At 36.1% G+C, this 16,852-nt stretch overlaps 1 protein-coding gene and 1 pseudogene across 7 annotated transcripts in view; both read right to left on the reverse strand.

Annotated features, from left to right (window-relative positions):
• The window catches only part of MICU1 (mitochondrial calcium uptake 1), a 238,347-nt gene that overhangs the window by 65,434 nt on the left and 156,061 nt on the right, over positions 1 to 16,852 (reverse strand). For all 7 annotated transcript variants that reach the window (XM_027062244.2, XM_027062242.2, XM_053207388.1 and 4 more), the window contains one exon: positions 7,170 to 7,367. In XM_027062244.2, the coding sequence (XP_026918045.1) occupies positions 7,170 to 7,367 (198 nt within the window). The remainder of the gene's footprint in view (positions 1 to 7,169; positions 7,368 to 16,852) is intronic.
• LOC128312663 (transmembrane protein 230-like) lies at positions 10,863 to 16,849 on the reverse strand (annotated as a pseudogene).

The raw sequence follows: 16,852 nt of genomic DNA on the forward strand, positions 1-16,852 counted from the left end.
GGATGCTCTCTCTCTCCCTCTCTCGTTGCCCCTCCTCCACTCGTGCTGTCTCTCTCAAAATAAATAAGCTTAAAAAAAAAACCCTTTTTCCTTCATTCTCCAAAAGATATGAAACAAAAAAGCACTGTTTTATATACTTTTTACAGAATAATTATCAAGGTTGCATTTACAACATCAAGAGAGCTTTGTATCACCATGCACATTCTACCATAGTTAGTATTTTCAGCCTGATTCTACAGCCAGAGAACCTATAAGTGACAAATGATAGCAAACTTGAATTACAGGGCGTAAATGGAACTGCAAGAAATAAATCAGAGTTTGGCTTTGGGTTTTACATATCTTTACCCTGTTAAACTAATTCACCCTAAGAGCTAACTTGATCTCATCAGAGCAAGATACTGGACCTACTTCATGATGTATGGTAAGAGAGAAATATAATTAGCTTTAAAAAGTGTTCACATCAAGTCATGGGTGACTGACTTCTAAATAATTATTGAGGGCAATTAAATTTTCATTTTATTATTTTTATATATTTCTATTTTTTTCAATTAATGATTATTTCCTAATGCATCCCTTGGTGTCCCAGGCGAAGTAAGACTAGTAGGTTGGATGGATCATGTTACTAATCCAATGTGTTATTTTTATAAAAGAAACAGATGTCTGGATTTAAGAAATAAGAAAAGGGGGGAGCCCAGGTGACTCAGCCAGTTAAGCTGATTTTGGCTCAGGTCATGATCTCATTGTCATGAGATTGAGCCCCACTTCGGGCTCCACACTGGGCGTGGGGCCTGGTTAAGATTCTCCCTCTTCCTCCTTCACCCACTCATGAAGCAAGAAATTAAAGTATTTTGTACGGTTAAAGTAACATCTGAGAAAATAATGCCTGTTATGGCTTTTTTTCTCTTCAAAATTTTATAAGGGTAAAGTAGTTCATTCATGCTAAGTACTTTAAATTTTTCAGAAAAAATGAACTAGTAATTTTTTTTATTGCAACCCAAATAGGAAAGTTACAATTGTTCTATAGTGGGGATTGTTACCTCAATAGGTTTTTATATTTAACCTTTAAACATATACTTGGCTCCTTAAAGTTATTAATGCCTAAAAGAGACAAGTACTGTTTAATAACCCATTTAATGATTTCTGGAAAATTCAGGCTTTCAACATCTAAGGATGGAAGAAGAAATATAGATTTATTATTATCCACATTCTGTTTTGTAGTGGCAAAAGTTGAAGAATAAAATTAAAAGAAACCCGATTGAACAGATCTCATTTCATTTCTTAGATTTAATTAAATCAAGAGTCAATTCTCATCTCTGAGTTTACGTAAGAGTCAGTTTCCCAGAAGAAAGAAAACAAAACAAAACTGGTATTAGAATGAAAAGAAATCTGCTTTGCCAAGAGTGTTCTAGTTCCAAAAAGTGTTTGATTGAAAGCCTTCTTGCCTTCGGGTCTTCTGCAAATCTTTTGGCCAGGAAAAGAGCTGATGTTTGTCTCTTAATATGGTCCTCTGCATCAGAGCAAGACAGATTTAATTCTCCTTTAGCACTTTAGACGGGTGAGTACAAAGATGTCAGCCTAATGATATAAAGAGTAGGTGATCTGGAATTTCCTTAGGCACTTTTAATCATGTAGCCATAGGTATAATTTTTTTTTTAAGTTTCTCAATACTTAAATTAATACTCTTTTTTTTTTGTCTTATGAGAATAATTAGCATTGTTCTTTATGTACCCCTTTTATTTTCTTCTTGGCTGAACAGATTTGTTAACTTCAATATTTTTTTTTCCCTAAAGACTGGGAATATAAGACTGTCACTGTTATCCTTTGAACCGTATACAATTTGCCTTCAGATAATTGACACTCATGCCTTCTTAAAATGCAATAATCTGATTGGTTATGCAATAAGCATGTGAATCCCAAAAGTTTATACAAAAAGATTACAGACTGGAATTCTATTAGATGATGCTTTTTCAGTTTTCTTGTATATTCTGGGGTTGGCCTCTTCCTTCTTGAATAAATTAGTTTTTGCTTTTCTTTGACATAATGACAGCTCCTTTCCCCCCTCCCCCCAAATTAAAATTAATTATACTCTTTCAAAGAGTTCTCTATTACCTTTCATTTTTGACTGACATCCTACTTACTGTAGTCCTCAAGAAATCAATGAATATATTAATTGGAATTAGACTTGGCACCTGTCTCTAAGGAACTCAACTCAATAGTTCCTCATAGCCTTAGATGGAATTTTTTAATAACTTCAAAAAAGATTTTTGGAAAAACCCAACTGTGTATTCTTAAGTCGTTCCTTCAAACCCATGTTTTTTGAGTTTCCAGACAGAAAAATAAGGATAGAGTAAAACAAACCTGATCAGAATTAAGAGCATTAAAACATTTTTAAAAAATCTAACAAGTTAATGATTGTTATAAAAAGAAACTAAATGGCTAGTTTAGGTAATATAAACACAAAAGAACAGTGTTCTTAGTCATAAGACTCAATTTGAGGGGCCAAAGAACTAGGAAAATATGGTGCTAAAAAAGGTTGACCATATATTCAAGAAATATGGCCTTTTCCTGTTCCTAAAATTCAGAACATTTAGTTTTTCTTTAGAGTTCCAAGTAAGTCAGGCATAGAAACCTCACCTCAGACGAAAACGAGTAATAACCAGATAAAGAACAGATGGTTCAGTCTGAAAGACTGAGTTGGAGTTCTGGCTCTATTATTTAATTGCTCTGTTACTTTTATCTTTTTGAGTTTCAATTTCTACATCTGTAACACGGATATAATACCACTAAACATACTAGGGTCGGCAAGATTTAAAATAAGGCCATGTAGGGGTGCCTGGTTGACGGAGTCCATGGAGCATGCAGCAATTGGTCATGAGTTCAAGCTCAATGTTGGGGGTAGAGACTATTTAATAAATAAAAGTTTAAAAAATAAAATAAAATAAAATAAAATAAAATAAAATAAAATAAAATAAAATAAAATAGGGGCGCCTGAGTGGCTCAGCTCAGTTGGTTAAGCATCTGACTTCAGCTCAGGTCACGATCTCGCAGTAGTGGGTTCGAGCCTTGTGTCGAGCTCTGTGCTGACAGCTCAGAGCCTGGAGCCTGTTTTGGATTCTGTGTATCCCTCTCTCTCAAAAATAAATAAACATTAAAATAAAATAAAATAAAATAAAATAATATAAAATAAAATAATATAAAATAAAGGCATGTAATATACATAAACTACGTGGCTCATAGCACGCACTCAATGAATGGTTATGGACTTTCCCCTCTTCCCTGATCCCTCTGGAAATTAAACTTGACAGATAAATAGTGTTCTCTTCACTCTCAAAGCTACTGTAGTGAGAAAAAGATAGAAATAACTAAGTGGAACAATAAATCTCCTTGATCTGAAATTTTAAAGTAAATAAGTTCAGTTATGAAATAAAACTAGTAAGAGGTAAATAGAATGATGGAATTATAAAAACCCATATGAAAGTTAAGCTACTATTAATCATTTCCATTTTCCTCTTGGCTATGATGATGAGATTATGTTTCATACTCAGTGAAGGGAGAAATTACCCATACTTTGAAAAGTAATATTAAAAGCGTTTCATAAAAACAAACTTTGCTTCCATTTTCCAGAAGTTTTATCAGAAAAGTATTTCAACACAGGACTTTTCAGTCATTCATTTGAGGTGACCTGTTTAAATGCCTACTATGCGCCAACTGTGGCAGTTGGCAGTGGCAGAGGACATGCAGAGAAGGTGAAAGAATACTTATTAAAGGTATAGTACAGGTCAGCTGGTATCAGGCACATACCACTGTATCTGTTTGCTAGGGCTGCCTTACCAAAATACCATCAGCTGGGTAAACAAACAATGCAAATTTACTTTCTCACAATTCTGGCGGCTGCAAGTCTAAGATCAAGGTACAGGCAGAACAGGTCTCCTCTGAGGCTTCTCTCCTTGGCTTATAGTTGGCTACCCTCTTGCTGTTTCTTTACGTAGTTGTTCCTCGGTGCATGCGCACCCCTGGTGTCTGCATGTCAATAAATTTCCTCTTCTTACAAAGACACCAGTAGGACTGCATTAGAGTCCACCCTAATGGCCTCATTTTAACTTAATCACCTCTTTAAGGACCCTATTTCCAAATACAGTCACATACTGAGGTACTGGGGATAAGAGCTCCAAAATAAGAATTCTGGCGGAATACAATTCAGCCCATAAGAAACACGATCTCATTTAACCATTGCCCTGTTTGACAAATGAGGGCCTAGGCTCAGAGACAATCACTCACTCAATAAATGTCACAGAGCCAGAAAGCGGTGGAAATGAAATTTTAATTCAGGTCTCATTATGAGAGCACCAAAGGTATGTTCTTTCTTCTATTTACACTTTCTCAAAGAATTACAAGTCTAACTGGAGGGGCACCTGGGTGGCTCAGTCAGTTGAGTGTCTGACTCTTGATTTTTTGTCTCAGCTCATGAGCTCACAGTTTGTGGGATCCAGCCCTGCACTGGGCTCTGCACTGACAGTGCAGAGCCTGCTTGGGATTCTCTCTCTCCTTCTCTCTTACCCCTTCTCCCTACTTGCACGCACTCTCTTTCTCTTTCTCTCTCTCAAAACAAATAAACATTGGAAAAAAAAACCCCAAATAGAGGAGGGCACCTGTCGGGATGAGCACTGGGTGTTGTATGGAAACCAACCTGACAATAAATTTCATATTACAAAAAAAAAAAAACCCCAAATCTAATTGGAAAGACAAAAAACTGACTTGTGAAACTTTAAATCTGGGAGTTATTGATAAGGAGGCACTTATTCACTGGACTCATACCATTACATGGAAAGAATGGATTCAGGATTACTAAACATTTATAGAATATTTATTACGTTAGGCTGGGTTCTTTCACAAAAGGGTCTACTGATTCCCTTACACGAGGAATTGCTGATTGGCAAACAGGAAGAGTCTTGATAGTCTTAGACCAAAATCTATAGATGATCCTAAGTCAATATCAAATACAAGAGAACTTCCACAATAAGTATCTTAGATACAACTATCTTTTAGATCTCCTTTTGTCTGTATTTGGGTGTAGGCTGTGTGCAGGCATACATGTATGAAATCCCTCATCTGCTTTGTAACATTCTACCTCATTGGTGATCCACATTGATAATCTACCTCACTGGTAATGTTAGTGGGCTTGGTTTCAGCTCTATAACTTCTCAGAGTGAAAGACAAAAGCCCCATGCTCTGTCTCTTGAGACTCTGACCTGTGTGTCCAGGAATGAGTGTCAGGCTAGGTTGTGGTCAGGCTGGCACCTGCTTCGTGCCCTTGATGACCCCAAACTGTTGTTTAAAGTTTGTTGAAAGTACCGTTGCCTGTATTCTCGAACTGCATTTTACGGATCTATAATTTATGTTAAATTGTAATTATATAATTGGTAAGTAATTTACATTCCCAGATTATGTTATAAAATTTCCAAAGAAGACCATTCCAAAGAAAACCATGCATACTGGGGAATAAGGCATATGCCTAGAATCCTAGTACATACCAAAATGTACTAGGTCTGATACACAAAAGTTATCAGACTCCTGAAAGATGATGTGAAAGATGTCCTCTCTATACCAGCAGGAAAGAAACGGAGAGAGGCAACCATGGAAAAGTAACTAAAATATATGGGGAGACTAAAGGAAGCTAACAATTATTTCAACATGATCTGTTTATATGGATTACTCTCAACTTTGACTCCACTTCTCTGGTGATAATAATGCAAACTTCATAAAGGTAAGCTGCCTGTGTTTGTTCAATTCAGTATATAAACTCTCTTAAGCCTAGCCACTTCTTTGGGTTTTCATTTTCCTATGGGGGTTCCCAGGTGTGTGTTAAAATCCATGTGCTTTTCTCCTATTAATCTGCTCTATGTCAATTTGATTGTCAGCTCCAGTCAGAGACTCTAGGACGGTAAAGTTTTGCTTCCCCTGCTCTCTCTCTCTCTATGTGTGTGTGTACACACACACACACACACACACACCACTTCCCACTTACTATAGGGGACAAGAACTGTTCTCAAGCAGGCTGAATTGTAGAGATCCATTAGTTTTTTGTTTTTATGAGGGAAATTCTTTGAATATCAATTACATCATTTTTAAAAAACAATTACTAAAGCGCATTTCAAGGTTTGATCTGATTTTTAGTATTATCTACACTTCTTTCTTAAAGTATGAACATTCGACAGTGTTCTTATCAATACTGGGAATTCGGTTGTGATTTTTCAAACTGTCTCAATTGAGTTGAGTGGGTAAGAGGTGGGAGTAGCATTATCAGACTCTTAGAGAAAAATGGAAGAGCAGCTGAAGAAGTAATATACATAGTTTAAAAACAAAGCAGTGCTTTTCTCCAATACTTAAATGTGTTTTTAGTCAGAGTAGTTTGATGGTTTCAAATTTCAAATGAATATTAAACATGTTTTTTAAAAAAACAGGTTGAGAAATACCATCTCAGGGAATTTTTACAAAATCTGAAGAAATGAGGTTTCAGTTTTTCCACAAAAAAGTGCATTAGGAGACACTTAATGAATATTTTGAATTGAATAGACTTAGTAGCCAATTAACTCAAAATACACTTAATTCAATAAGTAAACACACAGAGAAAGGTAATGTCCTTATAGAATTGTTTTTGGGAACTGAATAGCACGATGGTCTAAACCGTGAGTGGAAAAGTAAATCTCCAAGCACCGTATGACATTTTTCCAACTCCGAGCACTTGTATTTTTATTCTGACATTTTGGGTTTCCAGCAGTTTTTACCTTGGTAAACTTTCAAAGAAAGATCTACTTATGATCCCCCCTCCACCTCTGGTGCCTTCTACAAAATAACATAAAACTGGGGATACGTGGTCAGGGTGAGCACTGCTCTGGCCCCTGAATTTTTCCTTCCTCAAGCTGAGTATCCAAAGACAACTAAGATTTTCAGTTTAGAGTGTTTTGGCTTTCGGTCCCAGAACCACCTCACTCCAAGACTTCTTCACAGAACATAATATTTCCCAACTGTTATCTGGTTCAAACCAATCAGTTCTCACAGCTGGAGACAGAATGAAAGAATGTCTATAGTGCAGGCCTCCCCAGCCCAGAGGATCTAAGTGCATATGTGAGGGACAGTGCCCTGATCCCCTGAAGCCCAGGGATACCTACCTCTAGTTTCAGAACATCATGCTGAAGTTTACGCTGAAATTCAAGGAAGTTTTTGATTGTCAGCTTTCCCTTAAGATCAGCTCCAAAGAAGTAGGTCGTGAGGGCTGAACACAAGCCAGACTTGAGGGTGTTGCCGGTAGTAGGACGATCTCTGTGACGCATACCCATACTGGTTTGGGAGCGAATGATGCTCTGAACCTAAAAGAGAAGCAAACCCCCATCCAGAAAAACATTACAAAGTAGAAAAATATATAAAAGTAAGAACAAGATGGGGCACCTGGGTGGTTCAGTTGGCTGAGTATCTGACTCTTGATTTCAGCTCAGGGCATGATCCCAGAGCTGTGGGATCAAGCCCTGCTTTGGGCTCCGTGTTGAGCACAGAGCCTGCTTAAGATTTTCTCTCTAAAAAAAAAAAAGATCTCTTTCTCTCTACCCACCTCCATCTGCCCCTCTTCCTCGCTTCCATGCACTCTCTAAAATTTAAAAACTTTTTAAAAAAGTAACCAACTATTGATTTGTCTACCCTCTGCTACAATTGTATTTTAATGCTCACAACAATCCTATAAGTCTTATGACTATCCTCTTTTTATAGATGAGGAATTCAAGGCACATAATACTTAACGCTTAATAACTTGTTCAAGGTCAAGTAGTTGGCAAGGAGCAGAACCAGGATTCAAACATACGCCTCACACCTTTATCATTGAGATGCTCTTAAAAACCTCTCTTCAGAAAAGAGTATGCATTTGTTTTTGAGGCTCAAAACCCCTCACACAATACTAAAATAATCATTAACTTCACAGTAATACAGTCCATATCTCAGGAGACTTTTAAAAACTTCACGCTTCTCACTACTGACTCTCCAGTTATGACAAAAGGCAGCACAGCTACGGGCAAATACTGACATCTAAGAGAGAGAACACATTTATTAGAATGATAAATGAAATACAAAGTTGATAGAAAATAATTCCTCAAGAAAAGCTGGAGAATTTTTAATCTTTGAGAAGTTTTAAATGAGCTTTTTGAGAAAGAATAATTTCTGGAACTAGCAACCATGGTTTAACTATATAAATGAGCTTTATGAAGCAAGTCTATGATTGTTATAGTTTTTTTCTTTTCTTTCTTTCTTTCTTTTTTCTTTTTAACTTGTTCCTGTATTCTTTTCTACCTCTTCACAAGCTAAAAGAGCAACAATTCAAAATAATTAAAATTGGGATATGTAAAGATAAATAACAAAAGTATGTTATATAAATAACCAATACATACAGCTTTGTGGATGATGGTTTTTAAATGGCCAAATTAGAAAAGCAGAACACTTAAAAACTTAAGAGTTGTAACAACAGATTTGTCTTAGTTAAATGTCTCATTTATTTTATTTATTATGTGTGATCATAAAGAAGGTTTAAGACAATTTAAGTCTGTGGCTCTATAAAGAGTGAAGTAGTATAACTAGACAAGGAGTCAGGAGACATGGGGTCTGATTCTGTTGTTCTGCAGTGAGAAAGAATTTATGCAGGTTATTTAAACTCTTTGGGTCTTAACTTTTCTCATTGGAAAAGTTCATGGTTAGAGTACATTATCCCTAAGTCTCCTTGTAACTCTAGGTTAGTAACATACATGCTATTGATATGATTTCTTCAGGGTTCATGTTTTATCATGGTAATAAGATTAGCTGACAGGGGCGCCTGGGTGGCTCAGCTGGTTGAGCGACGGACTTCAGCTCAGGTCATGATCTCACAGTTTGTGAGTTCGAGCCCCGTCAGGCTCTGTGCTGACAGCTCGGAGCCTGGAGCCTGGAGCCTGCTTCGGATTCTGTGTCTCCCCCTCTTTCTGTCACTCCCCTGCGCATGCTCTGTCTCTCTCTCTCTCTCTCTCAGTAATAAATGTTAAAAAAAATTAAAAAAAAAAGATTAGCTGACATTTGTTTCTTATACACATGGAGATTTGAAAGACAGGTATACAATGGATTTTTCTTTTTTTTTTAATTAAAATTTTTTTTAATGTAATTTTTTATTTTTTAAAATTTACATCCAAATTAGTTAGCATATAGTGCAACAATGATTTCAGGAGTAGATTCCTTAGTGCCCTTTACCCATTTAGCCCATCCCCCTTCCCACAACCCCTCCAGCAACCCTCTGTTTGTTCTCCATTTTTATGAGTCTCTTCTGTTTTGTCCCCCTCCCTATTTTTATATTATTTTTGTTTCCCTTCCCTTATGTTCATCTGTTTTGTCTCTTAAAGTCCTCAGATGAGTGAAGTCATATGATATTTGTCTTTCTCTGACTAATTTCACTTAGCATAATACCCTCCAGTTCCATCCACGTAGTTTCATTCTTTTTGATTGCCGAGTAATGCTACGTTGTGTGTATATATATACCACATCTTCTTAATCCATTCATCCATCAACAGACATTTGGGTTCTTTCCATACTTTGGCTATTGTTGATAGTGCTGTTATAAACATGGGGGTGCATGTGTCCCTTGGAAACAGCACACCTGTATCCCTTGGAGAAATACCTAGTAGTGCAATTGCTGGGTCGTAGGGTAGTTCTATTTTTAATTTTTTGAGGAACCTTCATACTGTCTTCCAGAGTGGCTGCACCAGCTTGCATTCCCATACAATGGATTTTTCAATTGTTTAGGTTGAAGATTTTTAGACTTTAAATTGAATCCAAGATAATCAGAACATTTTTAGGGGGGCCTGGGTGGCTCAGTTGGTTAAACATCCGACTCTTGATTCTGGCTTAGGTCAAGATCTCGTGGTCAGCCCCACATATGGCTCTGTGCTGGGTGTGGAGCCTGCTTAGGATTCTCTATCTGCTCCTCCCCTGCACACACTCTTTCTCTCAAAAGAAAAGAATACTTTTCATCATTGTCTTGAAGGCAATACACAATTCACTTTATCTGCCTAATTGTAAGAAATGAAGAATTTTTAGTAGCAGTGAACCAGAATTGAAAATCTGCATCAGGACCTGCCATGATTTACATTTTGCCTGTGGCTATAAATATTGCAGCTTATATCCTTTCTGTGGTGGAAATTGTGTATATCAGCTTCAAAAGTGTGGTGCTGAGAATGTGTGTGTAAGTGATCGGGAAAAAGGAATGTTTTTAGGTAAACTTAACTAGCTGATGCTATATCATCTTTTCATTAGTGATTAATAATAGCATAGTCTAAATACTATGTTATTATATGTAAACTATTACTAAAAATAGGCATTCTTTAAAAATTTTTTTTTAAAAAGTATGTATTACTAGATTTTGTGTGGGGGCATGGTGACAGAATGTTTTGTCAGAATTTCTCAGTTGGGAAATCTTTTCTTAAAATATTTTTATTTAGATAATTTGTTAAGGGTATAACATGAGAATCAATCAAACATCAATTCAACTTGTCATGTGAATGCTTACTATATGCTATATGATGTGGAGAAAATAAAAAAAATTTAAAACATGATCTCTTAAATAAAATTTCATTCTTTTTCTTCTGTCTCATAAATGAGTTATTACTTCTCATACTTTCCTACTAAAAAAACCCATTTCTGTCATGGCACTGGGTGAATAGAGCCCAAACAGTTATGAGGTTTTTGTTTTTAAGTTTATTTATTTATTTTGAGAGAGAGAGTGTGTGTGTATGTATGTGTGTGTGTGTGTGTGTGTGTGTGTGTGTGTGTGCGTGTGTGTGCGTGCATGAGCGAGGGAGAAGTGTTTACCTTTTGGAAACCTGCTCTGAGATTTTAAAAAGTCCTGGCTGCTGTTAGTAAGGAAGCAAGTAGCAAAAAATATTACAGATGCACCCATAATGACACTTGATTTTGCCAAGGTCTTCCAGTAGAACACAAAGTTAGAGAGGAGTGTAAGGGTAAGATACTTAGATGTTTTCAAAATACATTACTAGTAATATGAAATTTGACATATTGAATTCTTCCATTTGCCACCAGAACAAACTGACAATGAGGACTATTTAAAAGAAATGCTCAACTCTAAAAAGAATGGTAGCAGTAACACTTTTCACTACAGAATAACCTCCTGCTTTCCCACACCATTAACATTGCTCCTCTTCCAAGACACATATTCATGTGGAAAAACTTGTCAGCTTTTGCCAGGGCCAGGAAAGGCAAAATAGAGCATGTCCTAATTCGTTAATTTGTTAATTGTAAGCTCATATGATATCCTGAAGATGGACCCATAAGTCTGGCCATTCTTTTCTTTAACATCTGCAAACTGCAGAATTCCTTAGCCTTAACCACAGTTTCTGCTCAATATCTTAAAACTGGTCTCAGTCCCATCTGTGACTCTTCTCCTCAGGGTTAAGGGTGGGTGCTAGTCATTAAAATCTGGAATGTCATCATAAGAATAACCCCAGCAGTCTTTGGATACATAGTAGGCAGTGTGAAGGTGGTAAAATCCTGGCAGGAACACCAGGATGCCAATGATCAGGACAGGAACACCTGGTCTGTCGCCTCTTTGCTGATATAGCCTGCCAGTAGGGGGGAAACTACGATAATGCGAAAGGTGCCAATCAGAAACAGCCTTACATGGGATCTTAGGAGGGTTCTTCTTAAACTGAAGGTCAATGTAGCCATCGTCTGTGCTGGAGAGCTTTGAGTATTTCACTTTACTACTGGGGATTCCCATAGCCAGGTTGGTTTGAGATGGCATCATTAACACGCTGACACAATTACAGCTGGAGTGCCATGCCAGGCCACCCAAATGCTGGCAGTTAGCTCACTGTTGGCAGCAAAGGCGCCTGAGGTCTCACGGCACACCCCACCTAACTTGTGAACATTAATTCTAAGTAGACTGTGTATATTTAACAATTTATGTTGTACTCCCTAGAGCAACCACTATAAAAATAATGCAAAAAGGTACAGCTAAAATGCCGAACAAATTAAACCAGAATTCTGGATAAAATATTTAATCTCAAAAAAGGCAGGAACATAGAAGGGAGGAACAAAAATCAGAAAGGACAAACAAAACAAATAGCAAAAATGGTAGGTCTAATTCCAATTAAATCAGCAATTATGTTAAATGTCAATGGGCTAAATACGGCAATTAAAAGGCAAAGACTGTCAGAATGGATAAAAAACAAGAGCCAAATTACATTGTCTAGAAAAGATGTACTTTAAATAGAAAACACAGGTATATTTAAAGTAAATGGACAAAACAAAAAAGACATACCATGCAGATAGTAAGTATAAGAAGTCTGAATTACTATGTTAATACCACATAGACTTTAAGATAAAGTATTACCAAAGATAAAAAGTAACATTTCATAATTATAACAGGACCGATTCATGAGGAAGACAATAATCAGAAATGTGCAGAGAATTTCAAAATACATAAAGCTCAAATTGGCAGAATTAAAGAAAAACAAACAATTGACTAATTATAGTTGGAGATTTTTTTTAAGTTCACTTATTTTAAGAGAGACAGAGAGAGAATGCAAGCAGGGGAGGGGCAGAGAGAGAGAGAGAGAGAGAGAGAGAGAGAGAGACTGAGGATCTGAATGGGATCTATGCTGACAGCAAAGAGCCTGATGCAGGGCTTGAGTTCACAAACTGTGAGATCATGACCTGAGCCAAAGTCAGACGCTTAACCAACTGAGCTACCCAGGTACCTCTATATTTGGAGATTTTAACATCTCCCTCTCAACAACTGCTAGAATGACTAAGTTAAAAAAAATCCGTAAGGACAAAGAACATCTGAACAACACTATCAATCAACTTGACTAAATTGACATTTATAAAACACTGTGCTCAGTAACTGCAGAATATACATTCTTTAGTAAAACACACTGATGTGTTTAATAAAACACATCAGATACAGTTCTATAAAACCAGGCTCAATACATTTAAAAGGATTAAATCATGCAGAGGACTTTTCTGAGCACAATGTAATTAAATTAGATAATAAAGATAACTAAAAAAACAAAACCTCCACACTTGGAAATTAAACAATATACTTCTAAACAATTTATGGGTCAAGAAGGAAATCACATGTGAAACAGAAAATATTTCAAACTGAATGATAATGAAAATACAACACATCAAATTTGTAGGATGCTTCTATAGCAGTGCTTGAAGGGAAATGTATAGTATTAAATGCTTACATTACAAAAGAAAATTCTCAAAACAATGACCAGCCATGTTATCTTAAGAGACTCATAAAAGAGCATAAAAAACCCTAAAATGAGTAGAAGAAATGAGAGTAGAAATCAATTAATTAGAAAACACAAAAACCACTTGGGCTCTCTGTTGTACACATTTGAAACTAGTTTTTATTCCTTGTGAAGACAATATACTAGGGCGGGAGGGAGGGGAAAGTGGGTGATGGGCATTGAGGAGGGCACCTGTTGGGATGAGCACTGGGTGTTGTATGGAAACCAATTTGACAATAAATTTCATATTAGAAAAAAAAAGAAGAAGAAAACACACAAACTATAGAGAAAACTAATACAGCCAAAGTTGATTCTTAGGGAAAAAAACCAAAAAACAAAAAAAACAACTAGACCCTGAACAGCCAAAGAGATCTTGAGAAAGAAGAACTAGAGGCATTACACTCCCTGATTTCAAACTATGTTATAAGACTATAGTCATCAAAACACTATGGTATTGGGGCACCTGGGTGACTCAGGTGGCTCTTAATTTCAGCTCAGGTCATGATCTCATGGTTTCATGAGTTCAAGCCCTGAATTAGGCTCTATGCTGGTAGCATGAAGCCTGCTTGGGATTCTCAGTCTGCTCTCTCTCTGACCCACCCCCACTCATGCTGTCTCTGTCTCTCTCAAAATAAATAAATAAACTTAAAAAAAAAAATCACAGTATGGTATTGGTATAAAAACAGACACATTGATCAATGGAATAGAATAAATAAACAATAGAAATAAACCCTCACATATACGGTCAATTAATTTATGACAAAAGAGCCAAGAATATACAATGGAGAAAGGACAACTTCTTCAATAAATGTGTTCAGAAAACCGGACAGCTACATACCAAAGAATGAAACTGGGCCACTATCTCATACCACACACAAACATTAATTTAGTGTGGATTAAAGTCTTGAATGTAAGACTTGACACTATAAAACTCCTGGAAGAAAACATAGGTGGTAAGCTCCTTGACCGTGGTCTTGGTGATGATTTTTTTGGATTTAACACAAAAGCAAAGGCAACAAAAGCAAATATAATCAATTGGGCTGACAAACTAAAAAGCTCTTCGTGGCAAAGGAAACCAACAAAATAAAAAGGCAACCTACTGAATCAGAGAAAATATTTGCAAATCATATATCTGATAAAGGGTTAATATCCAAAATATATAAAGAACTCCTACAGCTCAATAACAAAATCCAAACATTCTGATTAAAAAATGGGCAGAGGATCTGAGTAGACATTTTTCCAAAGGAGGCATACAGATGACCAGCAGATGCATGAAAATATGCTCAAGATCACTCATCATCAGGGACATGGAAATCAAAGCCATAATGAGATAATACTTTACACCTATTAGAATGGCTATTATCAAAAGGACAAAAAATAACAAGCATTGGCTAGGGTGTGGAGAAAAAAGAACCCTTGTGCACTGTTGGTGGGAATGTAAATTGATGCAGTCACTATGAAAAATAGTATGGAGGTTCCCCCAAAATTAAAAACAGAACTATCATATGATTCATCAATTCCATTTTTGGGTATTTATAAGAAGGAAACAAAATTACTATTTTGAAGAGATATCTGCACCCATCCATGTTCACTGCAACATTATTTACAATAGCCAAGACATGGGAACAATCTCAGTTTCCACCAATGGATGAATGGCCAAAGAAAATGTGATATATATATACACAATGGAATATTATTCAGCCATAAAAGGAAGAAAATTCTGCCATTTGTAATAACATGGAATGGACCTTTGAGGTCATGAAGTCAGTCAAACAGAGAAAGACAAATACTGTATGATTTAACTTACATAGGAATCTAAAAAAAAAGTTGAACTCATAGATATGGAGAAGAGATTATTGGTTGACAGAGGTGGGGGGGATCCCCATGGGTGAAGGTGGTCTAAAGGTATAAACTTGTAGTTATAAGTAAATCCTGGGGATGCTATGTACAGCATGATGACTATATTTCACAAAACTGTATTGTATATTTGAAAGTTGCTAAGAGAGTAGATCTTAAAAATTCTCATCACAAGAAATATAATTTGTAACTATGTGTGGTGATGGATGTTAACTAAACTTATTGTGGTAGTCACTTTGCAATATATACATAGATCAAATCATTATGTTGTACACCTAAAACTAATACAATGTTATATGTCAATAATATCTCAATAAAAAATAAAATAGTGCAATGTAAAATAAAATAAGGGGATGAGCTGAATAGGTGATGAGGATTAAAGACTGCACTTGTTGTGATGAACACAGGGTGACATATGGAAGTATTTAATTACTATATCGTACACCTGAAACTAATTTAACATTGTATGTTAACTAACTGGGATTAAAATAAAAACTTAAAAAATAAAAAAAAAGGGGGGGGAAGAAAACTCAGTTTCTCAACTAAAGTCTGAATGAAAATAAAATTAGCCCTAACTCCCATTAAAGTAAAATAAAATATAATTTTAAATAAAAAAAAATTTTTTTTAATGTTTGTTTATTTTTGAGACAGAGAGAGACAGAGCATGAACAGGGGAGGGGCAGAGAGAGAGGGAGACACAGAATCTGAAACAGGCTCCAGGCTCTGAGCTGTCAGCATAGAGACCGATGTGGGGCTCGAACTCATGGACCGCGAGATCATGACCTGAACCGAAGTTGGACGCTTAACCGACTGAGCCACCCAGGCACCCAAAATAAAATATAATTTTAAAAATAACAAAATAAATTCTATTTATAATCATTTGGGACCACCTGGCAATACTAGTCAAGTGCAGGATTATGGAAAAGTGAAGGTATTAGATGGACACAGGGTTCAGATTTGAATAAATGTCTCCAGATATTTAAACATTTTGTTTCTGTGAATTTTTTATTTACAAATACATACCTCATACTTTCCCCCATTTCTTTCTTGCCATTTTCCTTATTTTAAATACAAATACTTTCTTCATATATACATACATGTGTATGTATATGTATACATATGCTTGTTTTGTTTTGAAACCATTCTGACAATCATAATCATTGTATCTAGAGAGATACCATGGCCCACCAATGATAGAAGTTTTATGGAAATGTAATCTCTTCCTAGGATTCATCAGAAACTGTACATCTCTGGCTTGAACATGCTATACTCAAAGGTATGGTACCATTTTTCCTTCTATTATAGAAATCCTTTCAGAACATATGTCATTCATCCTTATATTCTGGAACTGCCTGGCACAAAGGAGCTGTTTAATAAATGTTGACTAAACAGATGATTGAATATCCAAAACTTTTCCTCTCAGCATTATGACCTAATCCATGTTGGGGAATCAGAACAACTTTGACCTTCATCATATGCTCAAATAATTCCTTACATTTAGGGTGAAAACAAACAAAACCCACTTACTCAAAGTGAGGATGATTTTTTTACGTGATGGATTAGGTACTTCAAAAATTGGATTGCATCTGAGTATGCTGACCAGGACCAAAATAACTCCAAGGCACATGAAAAGGTGTTAAATATTAATGTACACAAAGGAACTTTCCAGGGAAACT

This window comes from Acinonyx jubatus, chromosome D2 (assembly GCF_027475565.1).
Source record: "Acinonyx jubatus isolate Ajub_Pintada_27869175 chromosome D2, VMU_Ajub_asm_v1.0, whole genome shotgun sequence".
In the NCBI taxonomy this organism is placed as follows: domain Eukaryota; kingdom Metazoa; phylum Chordata; class Mammalia; order Carnivora; family Felidae; genus Acinonyx; species Acinonyx jubatus.